The sequence below is a fragment of the Onychostruthus taczanowskii genome, unplaced genomic scaffold (genome assembly GCF_017590055.1).
Source record: "Onychostruthus taczanowskii isolate IOZ18803 unplaced genomic scaffold, ASM1759005v1 scaffold108, whole genome shotgun sequence".
NCBI lineage: Eukaryota > Metazoa > Chordata > Aves > Passeriformes > Passeridae > Onychostruthus > Onychostruthus taczanowskii.
In genome coordinates this window covers 459382-474627 of record NW_024497408.1, presented here as the reverse complement: position 1 = coordinate 474627, position 15246 = coordinate 459382, and the positions used below count along the sequence as shown (strand labels likewise).

General features: G+C 40.7%; 1 protein-coding gene across 3 annotated transcripts; it reads right to left on the bottom strand.

The window, feature by feature from the left end:
* Nucleotides 1–96: 96 nt before the first annotated feature.
* On the bottom strand, nucleotides 97–14906 carry AGXT2 (alanine--glyoxylate aminotransferase 2). 3 transcript variants are annotated; one of them, XM_041418947.1, is made up of 14 exons: nucleotides 14876–14906; nucleotides 13420–13505; nucleotides 12859–13043; nucleotides 12430–12553; nucleotides 11497–11591; nucleotides 10299–10392; nucleotides 9202–9295; nucleotides 8280–8380; nucleotides 7132–7224; nucleotides 6267–6399; nucleotides 5079–5167; nucleotides 3482–3634; nucleotides 3051–3149; nucleotides 97–1582 (listed from the first exon to the last, which is right to left on the bottom strand). In XM_041418947.1, exons 1-14 carry the CDS (start codon nucleotides 14904–14906, stop codon nucleotides 1466–1468), a joined length of 1494 nt encoding a protein of 497 aa, XP_041274881.1. In that variant the 3' UTR covers nucleotides 97–1465. The 3 variants fall into 3 exon arrangements, with proteins under 3 accessions (XP_041274881.1, XP_041274889.1, XP_041274897.1); XM_041418955.1 differs by having other exon boundaries at nucleotides 3482–3631; XM_041418963.1 differs by lacking the exons at nucleotides 5079–5167; nucleotides 6267–6399.
* Between the last annotated feature and the right edge of the window lie 340 nt (nucleotides 14907–15246).

Genomic DNA, 15246 nt, shown 5'->3' with positions numbered 1-15246 from the left:
GAGGGCTCAGGTCAGGTGAGTAGCCAGTAGCAGGGCCTGTGCTCTGTTGGTGAGAACCTGGTGCTAAGAACACCCAGGTCATGGATTTGATCCCTCTATGGGCTGTTCACTTAAGAGCTAGGCTTGATGATCCTAGTGGATGCCTTCCAACTCAGAATATTCTTTCATTCTTGATCCTCTATCAAATATGAAGCACTGCCAAAATACGGGCTTTTCTTCTGCCATCCTCAGATTACTTAATTACATTGAGCAGCAGATGGAAGGGAAGAAGTTAGATGACAAAGCTGTTTAACCAGTTTTGACAATTCCTATTTGTTTTGCACATCTTCCTCCATGGCAGGTGTTGGGGAAAAAATGTCTAGTGGAACAGCCTTGTGCACTAAGTGAGGGAGAAATAAATGAGTGACACGAATGAATTAATTTGTTCTGATTGCTAAGGAAAGACACTATGCTTCTGTTTAAAGCCATAATCTGCCTGATCTTAGTAGGAAATAAAAAGGTGGGATAACAAGCACCTGACTTTGGAGTGGAATTTCTTTGTACACAGGAGTTATGAATGGAGTTGGATAAGGCAGTGCTCAGCAAAGGCTGTACAATATTGTTTAGAGCCCATGGAGTAAGATTTGGAGAGGTACTGATGCTCTGCTACCAAAGTTCCTCTGAAATACTGGCAGAATATTCTCCTCCCCCAACCTGACATGATACTTTATTGGGTCAAGGAATTTTTCCAATATTAAAATTGAAATAAAATTATAAATGTACAGTTCTTGCTGACTGTTCACAACATCTGTTTTTTTATTGGAAACTGAAGAAAGCAGTGGCCTTATACATTAAAAAGTGATTATGTAAGAAAGAACGTTTTATTCCACCTTCCAGAGTTTGCACCTTTACAAAATGATTAATGGGTGTGCTGTGCAATCCCAAAAGCAACATGAGGAAAATAGAAGTGTATTTTGGAGAGTGATGACTGGATTTCTTATCCCCATGATAAAAATAATTACTGTAATTAGAAACATCTCAACTGTCTGCAAACTTTTTGTAATGCTCTAATTACAGTGTGATCTTGTAGGCAGGGTAAACAGTTTTAACTCTGAAATTTCTTTCCCAACTCTTTCTGTCACTCTTTCTAAAAATTACTGATTTTGATAGGATTTTCACAGAAAAAAGAAGAACATATGCCTGCCTGCCTGCCCATTTGATACGCTGTTAATCCAGTCAGGGTTTTTTTGATAATGGCAAAATAGGTGTGCAGCTCATACAAATCAGTACTGTAGAACTGAACTGCAGATTTATAAAACAGATTGCACCATATCCTTTGTTGAACACTGTATCTGTCAGAATGCTCTTATGATACTGAACAAACATGTAATTGTCAGACTGTGATTTTATTTTCTAGGGTAGATTAGTGCCCAGTCTAGGTCACAAGTATCAGGAATTGTGTGTGCCTCTCATGTAAGGAAACCAATCAATTCTGTTTTGCAGCTGCTCTTTCCACGTGTCTCTGTAAAGCAGTATGAAATACTTCCACAGCGAAGTCAACGTCCTCCTTAGTAATGCACATAGGAGGCTTAATTCTGAATGTCTGAGGAGAGAGAACAAAAAGAAAAAGGAATGCTCAAATTGTATGGAAAGAATATGGTTTCAAGCAGCCTATCTGGGTCAGCATTCCCACCCCAAAAAGGTGAGGAAAAAAGGAGAACAGCAGTGCAGGCACTGAGGCTTATGATAAATGTACTCTGAAGTGGAGCAATTTTGAACTTGACTGCACTGAATTGCATCTGACTCATGACCCCCTCTTGATAACCTAACTGCCTCCACAAAAGACCTAAGTAGAGTAGGTCGTGTCTGCAGCTCTGTTTCGGCAGACAGAGACAGAGTAAAATCTCAGATGGATTTGTACGAAGAAATAATGGAGACAGATGTATTTTCCTTTCTTGCAGCTCCACCACAGGGAAAAGTAGTATGGGCTGAGAGTGGTAGGCTCTTGCATTGTGTCGGCCGATTTGCTCTTTTATTATAGGCTGTTTTAAAGGCTTTTAAGAGAATGCATTATGAATGAATCACTAAATACTATATTGTAGTTAGGGTGCTATAGCTGGAAAGGATGTTGATCAGGAAGGGTTATATGTGCAGCTACACTTGTCAAGCTACACTTGTCAAGAACATAGTCTCTGAAATCTGAATGTTCGATCCATGTTTCCAAGAGTGTTTATTTTCCATAAGAATCTTAAATTTCAGATTTTTCTGACATCACGCCACGGGACTTAATACAGGAAGAGCAGAGTAATGGGCTTTCCCACCCACAGCCCGTGCTGAAGCAAACACTGACAGGTAAACAGCCCTCTTATCAGACAGAATGAGATTCTACTGCACTGAGCTTCAACTCACTACCTGCCTCCTGGTCTGTGACTTACAGAAGAACTGATGAGGTGACAGACACAGTGTCTCATTTATTTCAGCTACCCTCCATCCATCTCACATGGAAGCTGCCTCCTTTGTGTCAGAGGGCTTCACTGAGTGGACCAGCCCTGAGGCAATTCTCTGCAATTAACTGAGTGCTGCAGGGAGCTGGAGCAGTGTCCTGGTGACAGCATGGAGTACACTGTCAGCTAGTGTGGGCTCACGGCCTTCACATCCAAGTCTCTCTTCTGTGCTGTTGCTGAACTTGCTGTCAACACCATTTTTTCCCCCTTCAATTACCACAGAATTAGAACATTACCAGGTCCCCAGACTCCAAGAACTACCAGCTTTGTACTGATGTGTCAGGTGATAACCTAAACGGTGCAAAGACTTAGTCCTGAGTATTGCTGAGTTCTAAATTGCATAGACTGTAGTACCTTGGTTTTCTAGGGGAAGTTGTCCCTCTGAGGGATAAGGTTTGAGTTTGTTCAGAATATTTGAAAATAATCATATTTCTATTCCTTTCCAGTTTTAAAATAAGCAACATTAAACATTTATTTACTAAACTAAATTAACTTAGCTTGAGAGAAGCAAGGATGTAGTTCACAAGGATAGAAAATAAGCTTTTTTTAGAACCAGAGGTTCAGTACCTGACTGTAGAGCCCTCCTCTGCCAATCAAAACCCCCAGGTCTTTACAGTCCTCCCAGATCTGATTGATTTCTTCAGCTGGAAGAGGGCGTCGGCTGTCCTAAGGAAAGGAGATACTAAACTTCACTCAGATATTCTAAACGACAAAGATGTATATTCCAGTCTCCAATAAATCCCAACTCTAGCTGAAAAGTACATCTGCACAACTTACCTGCTCTCCTGAGCCTGTGCAGTTAAGGCACATGTCACTGTTTACTCAAAGCTTGTGAAACAGCGGAATGATGGAATGTTCTGGCTCATTTTTAGCCAGAGCAATGTTTTCCCACTGCACTGTCTGCCTTTTGACAGGAAATATTTCTATTATTTCAAGTAAAATAAAATGTGATAAAACCTTCAATGGCACTGTAAATTGAAAGGAATGAAGTCACTAACCTTATCTGTCACCATTTCTACTCCAATCATAAGTCCCTTGCCACGGACATCTCCAACAATCTCGAATTTATCCCGTAGTTTAGCCAACTCCAGCAGCATGTATGTCCCCACATCCTCGCTATTTTTTTGTAGACCATCTTCTTCAATAGCCTGCTTAAAATGAAGTACCATGACAGTGTTGCAGGAAAAGCTTTCAACACATTCTGTTAATCCCCATTGAACTTGACACTTTATCTCACTTCCTTGCTCTGTTCCTTGACTACCTCACTGCTCACATTTTCCTTCTCTTAAAATCCTCTTAACAACATCAGAATACAATTGTACATAATACTTTGATATTTCTGTGGCACTTTTCACATTTTTCTTAATACTTACATTTAATCCAGTAATTCCTGCTCACATGTACTCATAACTGGAAAATACCTGACCAGAAGGATTATTTTCAAAATCTTACAAGAATATTTTTTTCAGTATCATGAGAAGAACACAATTTGACTAGGCTTATCTGTGTGCACTAGGCAGGGAACAGCTTGAATATTATATTTAGCAACAACATGGTTTTTAATAACAATATTTTCTTCATTCTTTGCACTGTCTTCCTTAATCAGAGTTCTTATTTGCAGGCACATACTGGCACCTACACACAAACCATTAGATGAACTTAACATCTGCATTTAGAAAAATTACATTTAAAAATAATTACAGAAGATAAATTAGCTGTTTCTAATTTATTTTTTTTCTTTTTCTCTCAACTCCATTTTATTCTTCCTGACTCTAACAATTTCCCTGGAATTATTTCAGAGCCAGGCTCCAAGTTATTTCACAGTCAAAAAACCCCAAAACATGGGTTCTTTATACAATCATCCATCTTATTAATAGCTTAAACCCCCCAAGCCACTCAGGAAAATAACATGAATAGAATCAGTGTCTGCTGTAATGAAGTGAGCTTCAGGAATGAATGTTCTGTGCATAATCAAGACAAATTGATTTGTACTAGTGACCTACTACCCACTGACTGATTTTCTACTGGATAATAAGTGAAATATGTTGCACGTTTTTCTATTTCCTTTTTCATGAGGTAATTTTTTTTTTCCAGAAGGATTTCTGACTTTAGGTATTTGTAACTGTCTGGTCATTAAGGTTTTTTTAAGCATAAGGTAAAAGCATAAAGTAAGCATAAAGCCTTATGCATAAAGCATAAAGTAAAATTTTGCTAAGCATGTATGCCAGAAAATAGATTTTCTTAGCTGTGGATTTGTGTAGTGCTATGAAAGAATTAGCTAAGGCTTTTGAGTAAGTACTCTCCTACAATTTTTTTAACAAAGTAGAGAACCCAAGGGATATAAAGATGATAAAGATAATTCTGAAGTCATAATTATAGGACTCCTACTCCTTCTAGAGATCTGAAAATTTTTGCAATTAAATTAATCAGGATTTTTTACTGTATATGGGACACACTGGCCATGCACATGCATATGGTTATGCACTTCATTTAGTTATTTTAAAAATTGCCCACATAGAAACTTATATGTGCAACTTTCATCTTTTGATACAAAGACCTTGTGGTACAGATAAATTCATGTAATAGTCTCCCTACATCAAGAACTGCAGCTCCAACTACACAGGCCAAAGGGTTTCCTCCAAACGTATTAAAGTGAAGGTTTTGAGCCAAGGAACTTGCAACCTCTAAAAGAAAAAGAACAACACTGGTTACTCCTTCAGTTCATAGAATCACAGAATCATAGAATCAGAGAATGGTTTGGGTTGGAAGGGACCTTAAAGATCATCCAGTTCCAGCCCCTCTGCCATGGCCAGGAACACCTTCCACCAGACTGGGTTGCTCCCAGCCCCATCCAGCCTGACCTTGAGCACTTCCAGGGATGGGACACCCACAGCTTCTCTGGGCAACCTGTGCCAGTGCCTCACCACCCTCATAGTAAAGGTTTTTTTCCTCATATCTAATCTCAACCTAATATCTTTCAGTTCAAAGCCATTCCTCCTTGTCCTGTTACTCCATGCTCTTCTAAAAAGTTCCTCTCCATTTTTCTTACACTGGAAGGACAAAATAGGTCACCCCAAAGCTTTCTACAGGTTGAGCAATCCCAATTCTCTCAGCCTTTCCTTTTAGGAGAGGTGCCCTGCCCCTCTGATCATCTTGCTAGCCTCCTGCGTCTTGTTTGGTAACTGTACCAAATTGCTTTAAGCATTTGTTACTGTAACAGCAATTTCATTTGCCGTGGTTCAACTCCGATTCTGCTGGAGACAACACAGCAACATTTCCTGAAAGCAGTCTGTGCAAAATATGAGTATTTCCAAAAACTATACTGCCTAGCAGATACTTAAACAAAACTTACCTTAAAAGTCATACTTCTAACATACGCTCTCACCTGCTATCTACAGATTTTCCTCACTAGACTGAGCCTGCCATTTGTAGGAATCAAGCAGCTGGGTAACATCCGTATTTATTCATAGTATATTTATCCATAAAACAGTGAATTCAGTGAGGATTTACAGGCTCCTTTACCAGCTCTACAAACCACTCACATGTTCATTCCTGCTTCAGTTATACAACTAAACCCATTTAAATACAACTCTGTACTGATACAGCACATGTGGTGAAACAAGTGAAGCAATGAGGATCCAATTAATTTGTCAAAAGATAGATTAAGATAAAGGTTTAAGTAACATTCAGCTTTTTAAACACACATCTCTCCACCAGTAATTATTTTGTATTATATTTTGTAATTACTTTGTGTTAGATCATAGTGGAACAGAACACTTATACCTTTTGTTGTAACAACAGCTGCCATTGGGAAGCCATTACCAATTCCTTTTGCCAAAGTAACGATGTCAGGGACTACACCATGTGTTTGAAACCCCCAGAAATGGCTGCCTGTCCGTCCAAACCCTGTCTGTACCTTTCAAAGGAAAAATTCAGAGAAACGCTCATCACTTTCTCACACTTTATGATATAGTTCCTTTTCTTGTGTTTCAGTTGTTACTAATTTGCATTAAACAGCAACTATATCTGGAGTCAACTTATATTAGGACCCTTATTCAGATGGTTCTACACAAAATGCTATTTATTGTAATTGGGTTTTTCTTTCATGTGATAACATATCATCATGTCTTAAGCCTGGTGAGATGCACAAATAAGATGCAGTGTTCATTTCAAAGTGGAGAGGAAATGTAAAAATATTTGAAGCATTTGATACTATTTTAATATTGTTTTAGCTAAGAAAATTCTATTACTAAAACATTTGCAGAGGTACAGCAATCAAGTCTCTTCTGTATTCTATGTCTGTCAACAATACTCATAAAAGGAAGGGTTATTTTGACAAATCTTCCATCACAAGTAGCATTTGTTGCTACTTGTTGCTATTTGTTGCATATTTGTGTAAATTTACTGCTCCCAGAAGATAAGGACTGAAGTCTGCTACAAATATTACCTTTGCCCAAAATGAGAAAAACGGCAGTAAAAACTGGGAGGCTCCTATGCCTGGAAAGATGCAGTTTAACACTATGTTAAACTTAAGCTATGAAATATATTGCATTTCACTTAGATTATTTCCAGGCTTCACCTGGATTTTTTATGATAACTTTCAGAGGTACCCTACTCTAGAAATCTTATGTAAAAAAATCTGACTTACTTCATCTGAAATGCAAAGGCCTCCTCTTTCCCGTATAAGCTGATAAGCTTCCTTTAAGAAATTTCTTGGGTACTGAACAGCTCCATTAACACCCTGCCAAGAAAGAAATACAATGTTTTCAGGAACAAAACAAAGAAACAGGAATTCTACTTGAGAAAAAAAAAACCTAGCAGCCCTCAGGTAACAGCAGGACTGGCTGTTACAAGCTTCTGGCTCCAGCAATGAAATCACTTCAGAAAGCCCCTGTTCACACATTACCATTCCACAGTGCTGCCTGCTGTTCCGCTAGTTGTGCTGGCAGGAATGTTTGCGAGGCCATGATCCTTGTAAGATCAAGTCAATTAACAATAAACTGCTGAAAAAAAGGACTGTGAAAATTTACACACAGCAAAACCCAGGAAATGTTTTCTGATGAAGTTGACCAGAGAATTCATATTCCTTCTTTGGTTAATTTGTTTAGAACACTGCCTCCTCGAAGTCTTTTCACCTGGACAGTTTGCATTTGCCTCAGAAATTCAATTTTACCCTGCACCTGGACCAGAATAGCTTTTTAGACTCAAGTATGTAAATACTTAGAAAATAGCAAAAACCAGCGAAATGCTGCAGTTTTCCCTTGCAGACACAGTTCTCACATTGTTTCTCTTGCATGGGATAAGTTCTCAATTTTTCCTGTTGAAGAACCACATATAAAGCAATTATGAATGTAGGGTGAAACATTAGGAGAACGAATCCTGTGGCCATCAGTTGCTGGACAGGTGTTAAAAATATAGTGGACAACATGACTAAAGAAGGGGGTTGAGTTAAAAGTTTACAGAAATACTAATGAAAATTGAAAGGAGATAATAGAAACCAAACCATAGCATGCATCACACTCACTATTAGATGCAGCAAAAAATGTGTATGTTTAATCATGATTCTGTGTTTAATTTCACAAGAAAAATTCTAGTTCCATTGAAGTCAGTGACAAAAGCTGAAATCTGAAGGCCGTGCATCCAATCTTTCAAACATTTAAGGTGTTTAAAGCATTACAAAATCATAGTAAGACTCAGCAAACATCTATGTTCAGGCTGCAGCTAAAGAATATCAGATTTGAGTATTTATTTCAGACTACTTGTGCTATCACAACTGAGAAATTAAAAACTACCTACTTGTATTGGTTCAGCAATAAATCCAGCAACTGTCTTGGGCACTGAGGTATTCAGAGTATCTTTGAACTGTTCAATGTACTGGTCTTTTGCAAGACATGCACCTGTTTACAGGGGAAATAGTTTGAAAGGAATTTACTTAATATGACACAAAATTGGCTTCAAAACGTGAAACTATGCATCTAAGCAACAAGTGTTGTATGACTGCGTGGTAAATACCACCTCTCAAATGAGCAGTAAAAAGCTAAACATTAAAGGAGAGAGTCTCTTCTCGTAAATGTGTACTCCATGGTTAGTGCAGGTGGGAGGATTCTGGAGAATACAGTCTCTGCTTAAATAAAGAACAGAGCAATTAGTATGGCTAATCCTGTCGTACACCAGGGACAGCAGAACTAAAAACAAACCATTCTGTTATGTGAGAATATGAATTAAAATAGTAAAAAGTGCTTGTTGAAACAGTAGAAAAACTGATTGGAATTGTTGTTAGCTGCAGAGCAGTAGAGGAGATTTCACACTGTGTTTTGTATGGAACATCTTGCCTCCACCTATTGCTGACTGTCCTTACTATTTGCCTTATTCCAATATTAATGATGGAAAGCTGTCAGAACTTTAGAAACCACAAAAAAACCATCAACACTTCTGTTCTTCCAGATGTGCTGAAGTGAGTTCCACAGCTTCCAGAGCTGATCATGGCAAATACTGGAAAAAACCACTGGGATTTCAAGAAGAAATCTGAGAACATGGTGTCATCTGCCCCAGATTTTTCCCATTGGGATGCAGCGTCCTGAGATTCTCTGCAATATTTTTTTTTGAGTCAGCCTTGCAAAACCTAATCAGAAATCTACTTTGCTTGAGGAGGTAATTATAACCTATTTTCACAGCCCTCTAGTATTTTGTAATCCAAAAATTTTTGTCATGGACCAACCTTCAGTACAGCTGCATTTTCGAACAGTTTGCACTGGAGAATCTCTACAATTGCTGCCTCCCCATGGACCACGAAAAACATCTGGTAACATTGTCTGTCAGGCATAAGAGAAATAGCTACAGATTTGATGACACCTTTCTAAGAGACCTTTTGATCTAATGAGTAATGGCAAAACAGAAAAACAGCTGTTAAGAGTCAAGGGGCAAACAGTTCAAAGACCTTGTGTGAAGAACACTTGGGGGTAACACCAAATAACCAAGGCAGTTTTGAAACCAAAAAGTTTAGACTGTTCCAGCAATAGCCACTCAACTGATTTTTTATTCCTTTTTTCATTCTTAGTCAGGATTTTGGTTATCTAAAGGTAATGGCAGCATTTAAAGAGTTGCTGGTAGTATTTCAGTAATCTGAAATATGAACAAAATCTGCAAAGTAGAGTGAGACAGTCAGATCTAATAGAGACAACTCCAGCTTTCTAATCCTTGCTGCTTATGAAATTCCACGAGTTCAGACACTCACTGAGACAGGCTGGGAAGCTGCTGTAGATGAGCCTTCCTATGGTTAATAATGTGGCTGAGCTGTCACCTGTAACTACTGGAGTCAGCAATAGCAGCTTCTAGACAGAAAGCTACTCCAATCTGCCCAAGGGCAGGGACATAGCATGCTGCCATTTAACCTCAGTGGATCTCCTTAACAGATGTGTCTCCTGTCTTGCTGAAATAGGATTCCCATTCATTATAGTGAAGGATCTGCTCCAGACCATCTGAAAACAGCTTTGCACAGATCTGCCAACAAAACAAACTTGAAAAAAGGGGTTCAGAACATTATTTTGCTCCTTACACAGACTCCCATGCAAACATCAAGCATGACTAAAGAACTGCAAATCACAGATCACTTGTGTTATGGCTGTCCTAACTGCAAATAAGCCTAAGAAACTATCCATAGAAGAAAAGGGGACTCTGGCTCTTGTTGAATTTACACAGCAGAAACTGCTATACTGCAGTTTTGATTAGTGGCCATAAAGGGCTTGAGAGCAGAAAACATAGCAAACATATTTCAGCATTGCTGAAACACTCAAATAAACTCTTAGTTAATCTCACAGTTGTACAGCCAAAGCCATTGGCAACACCATGCTTATAAGGAGTCAGGGATGTCAAACCCAGCGTGTAAGGGCTGCCTCCGTGGTATCCTCCTCTGTTCAAAAAAACAAAGCAGATCAACATCACTCATTTCCAGTAACTGTCTGGAGGAATATCAGTTCTGAGAAGGCATGCTTCTGAGATATAAAATGTTGAAGAAAATGTGCACTGCCGCACTGAGACAAAGAAGATTTCTACTGCAATTTTTCGCTCTGCCTTTTGACTCTGCTATTTCAAATATAAAAACTGTGAAGAAATATTTGAGAGGAGATGAATATAATCATTGGAACTAACAGTAATTCAGCCAGTGCCTCATGAAGTTCTGCTGTAGCACCTGATTCCTACAGAGCAAACATCTCTGTCTTTTGAATCTTGGAAACAGCTTCTGTCTCCAGCTAGCGTTGCCAGTCATCAAACTAGGTGCTGATTTGCTGTCAATTTCATATACAAATCAAATTTGTTAGTGAGGACACACAAGCAAGGTAGGTACCCAATGTTCTGTTGAACACAGTAACAGAAAAATACAGCTCTTCATTAACATGGCCTTTTATTCTAATATTTGAGGTGCCCTGGGCTGCCCAGTAAAGTGAACTGTTTACGCTGGTGTTTACAGTGCACTGGTGTTCAGCCCACATCCATCCCTGCCATTAAGCCAGAAGAGCTGTTTGTGTACCTGCGCAGTGAACTGTGGTTCAGGGCCCTGATAGAATAACAAGGCAGCAAAGCAAACAAAACAGAAATCAGCTCCCAGGCACAGGAGTTCCCTGCTGAGGTTCACTGCACTGCTGTTCCAGAGGTACCTTTGCACCCCACACACGGGGGCACTGCAGAAGGGAAATGGAGGAAGAATGAAGCAGTTGCTCAGTCTTGGTCTGGTCATGAATAAAAGTCTACCAAAGCACACCCTGAATACAGACATCAGATCATTTTCTAGGTAACACAAGCAAAAATTGCAGGTTGCATTTTTATTGCAAACTAGTCCTAACATGCTGTATGAAAACTTCAGCTCCTGGTTTACTCCTTTTTGTCAAATAAAGTAATTTTACAGCATTCTCTTCTGCAGATCTGGGGTAAAGGAGTTCTCACTTATTTCTGGTTTTAGGCACGTAGAGAGTGATACCACACACAGAGTAGTTTTGTGAAACTCCGCCGGCATTACCTGAGAGAGATGATGTCGAAGTTACCAGTGTGTAGCCTTGCCATGAACATAGCTAAATCATTGGCTTCTGACCCACTGTTGGTGAGGTAAACCACCTGTGGGAGAACACTTGGGATCAGTACAGCACAAAAACACCTCCTTCTTCTTCGGCATCAGACCACGTTCCTTAGTAACACAATGAATTCTAGCCTGGCACTGCCACAGGGTGACCTCACCACAATAAAATTAGCATTACCCTTACACTATAGATGAGAACAAAGATCCAAGTGATGTGGGTACAGAAAAATCTCAAAAGGTTTCAGTTTACAGGATTTCCTAAGATGGATTTCTGATGGAAAGAAATTAAAGTTTTGGGTCAAACTGAGCAGGACATTTAAATTTTTTTTTACTCTCCTTCCATTTTTAAGATTGCACTCGCTTCATGCTCTTCTGCTAGCCCAATTTCATTTTATCACCAATTTATTTTACCTGAAAACAAAAATTATTTTTCTTACCATTTCAGTAAATATGAAACATGACATTTTTGTGGTTTAGCTATTTAGATGTTGGTAAACATTTATATATACTACACAAAATACTGTCAAACAATTTTCACTGTGGATTTTCATGAGATCAAGAAAATTAAGACCAGCTATATGTAAGAATAGTAAACACCTTCTTTGTTTCTCTAAAGTAATTTTTAAGCCTGCAATGCCTCTTCACAGTGACAGGTGAAGGGAGAAAGCAAACAGAACAGAAATTGGGGATATTATGCTTGTCTACAGCTGGTCTAAAGAAAAGGCCCTGAGGACCCTCATGCTCTTTAACTGACAGTCTGTATTCCCCATACAGATTTTCTCTCTAGAGGTATTATAGCTCTCAATTATTTAATAAATACTTCTTATAAACAGAGACCCACTTCACCAGCCCCTGCTCCTGTCAGAAGCAATTTACCTTCAGTGGATCTGGAAAAAGAGAAGTTAGCTTCTCCGCATACTCGTGGATTGCTGGGTACATGTAGATGTTGGTGGTATGCCACAGGCGAGCCAGCTGCTTCTGGGTAGCCATAGTTACCTTTCTGCATGTAGCAAGGGAGAGACAAAGGGATTGAATTCCACACAGACTCCTCAATCATACATGCACATACCTCTGTGCTATTGATTCTGCAAACGCAGATGCTGCACTGTGTGCCAGATGGAGGAACAAGTAGACCAAATTAATGAATTTTTCAAAATGTAGCAGAAACTGAACTGTGACACATGTCAATTCAGTAAATTATATTCTGGTTTTAGGCTCACAGTGCTGCAGATTAATGAAGAACAAAACAAGCATAGGTATCTCTTCCTGTATTTTATACCATAAATCAAAAAGCAACATACTTACGGGTGACAGTGTCCAACACTGACAGTGACAATTCCAGCAAAGAGATCAAGGTATCTTCGTCCCTCATGATCAAACAACCACTGCATGTGTCCCTGGTGCAGCAGCAGTGGCTTCTTGTAATACGTTCGCAGTGACGGTGCAATATTTTGTTCACGGATCTCCTGCACACGTTCATATGGATAGGACTGAGTGGAATAAAACAGTCAGTATCCATCCATGCCTTCTAAGGATCCAGACTCATGGAGTTGTTGTGGAGCACATAGGTTACACAGCTGTCTACAGGATTAAGATCATAACAGATTCTGGCACCTAGAAGGCTGTTCTACAAACCTCTGAAACTCAGCTTTTTGAAATAAGGCTGCTGTTCTGCACATGCCTCTGTCTTAAATGTTTTCAAATTACAGATTTGTCACACAGGTACATCTCCAGGTTATATTCTAGCTGTAGCAGTTGGGCTGTGCCCAAAGAAGCAAATTTTATAATCATATTTAGCAGATGAACCTATCACCCAAACCCAGTAATGAAGCCTTATTTAAATTCAGCGTAGTATGCATGACTTACTTCATATTTTTCAGGTACAAAATCACAAGGAGGCATTTTTGCTTGTGTGGAGACAGAACTTCTCCATTTCTGCTGCATAAAGGCAACTATAAAATAGTAAGAGAATTATGAAACACTTGGCAAACTACAAACCTAAAAGATTTGCTCAATAAGCTTGTTCAATGAACACACAAGCTACAATCACAGAAAGTTTTGGACAGTTGTTTTGGTCTGAGAAGTTTTCTTTGGGGAAAAATAAGTAAGAGGCAGAATATACGTAATTTTAAAAGAAAGTTGTTTATGTTGCATCCATTAAAACTCAAGTTTTCAGTTTCACATGGACTTCTATTTTGACAAAAAAATATTTTTTATTTTAAAAATAAAACCGGTTTCTAATATAAGTTAATGTCTGCATAGTGGCCTGAATGCTCTACACTCAGGTACCCAGGGTGTCTGCAGCATGGGCAGTGCTCCCAGGGAGCAGGGCAGAGGTTCAACAGACCTGAACGAGGTGGGCAAAGCAGGGTTCACCAAGAACACCCCACATAAATGGAGCTAAGTCAGGTCCAGGGTCCACTGAGGGAGCCCAGGCAGGAGCAGCAGGTGGGGCCAGAGGCTGGACACAAGGCTACAGAAGAAATGCAAGGTCCATCCAGGAGACAGAGACAGCGCGGGGCTGGTGGCAAGGCTCAAGGCTCAGCTGAGGCAGGGACTGACGGCTCAGGGCAGAGATCAAACAGGGCTCCTGCGCAAGGGGTACAGCCCTGGGGAGGCTGTTCAGGGGACGCAAGCTGTGCTTAGGGCCCTGACAGCTCCAGTTGCATCTTCCATCCTTGCTCCAAAATCCTGGGAACATCACACCGTCCTGCTTTTCATTGAACTGCCCATTGCAATTCAATTCATGCCAGAAAGAGGCACTGATTGCACACAGAGGTTGTGGAGTCTCCCCCATGGAGATATTCAAGAGCCCTCTGGACGCAATCTTGTGCCAAGTGCTCTGGGATGGCCCTGCTGGAGCAGGGAGGCTGGACCCACCGTGTGCCCTTCCTGCCTGACCCATCCTGTGATTCTGCAAGGAATTATTTCAAGATACTCTACTTCTGCACCTAGAACACTATCTACTAAGAGTTACACATTTGTTTTTAAAAGCCAAAGGTTTTAACCAATTTCTAAGACACGTGAAATGTAAATGACCGAAAAAGAAAGTTTCCTGAAATTAATGACACAACATCACTTCCCTTACAACCACTTACAGCACTAATGAATATAGAATCCACAAGAGTCCAGTCTCAAAAGAGTAGTTGAAAACCCATGAGTTAGGGAAGTTTTACCCTTGGAACCCTTCCCACGAAAGTGCTTCCACCCCGCGTACAGGCCCGGTGCTGCCATCCCTCCCGAGCTGCACGGAGCGGTGTGGGCCCCGGCGGGCCCGGCCCCGCGGCCCGCGCCCCCCGCGCCCCCCGCGCCGCTCCCTCACCGCCGCCGAGCCGCCTCAGCCGCCCCGCCATGTCCGCCCGCCCCGGCAGCGGCACCGCCCCCACACGTGCGGGGCTGTCCCCCCGGTGTCACCGCATGCCATTCCCCTGATGTCATCCCATGCTGTCCCCCGGAGTCATCCCGTGCTGTTCTTCTGGTGTGTCATCGCGTGCTGTCCCCTTAATGTCACCCTGCGCTTCCCATCCCGAGTCTTCTTCTGACACAGCTTGACATGAGGCCTTCAGAAGAGCCTCGATAGGTTGGAGAAGTGATCAGAGAAGGACTCTGAAATTCCACACAGGAAAATGCACCTGGGGAGGAACAACCCTGGGTACCAGCGCAGGCTGGGCCCAACCTGCTGGAAAGCAGCTC

What these genes read in the sequence shown, in the direction of transcription:
- AGXT2 (XM_041418947.1), bottom strand. Translation starts at nt 14,906, where the DNA reads ATGGCGGGGCGGCTGAGGCGGCTCGGCGGCG. An exon ending in AGCTGTTGTTACAACAAAAG is followed by an intron (nt 5,168 to 6,266) that starts GTATAAGTGTTC and finishes TTTTTCTTTTAG; the next exon opens with AGGTTGCAAGTTCCTTGGCT. An exon ending in TAGAAATGGTGACAGATAAG is followed by an intron (nt 3,150 to 3,481) that starts GTTAGTGACTTC and finishes TCCTTTCCTTAG; the next exon opens with GACAGCCGACGCCCTCTTCC.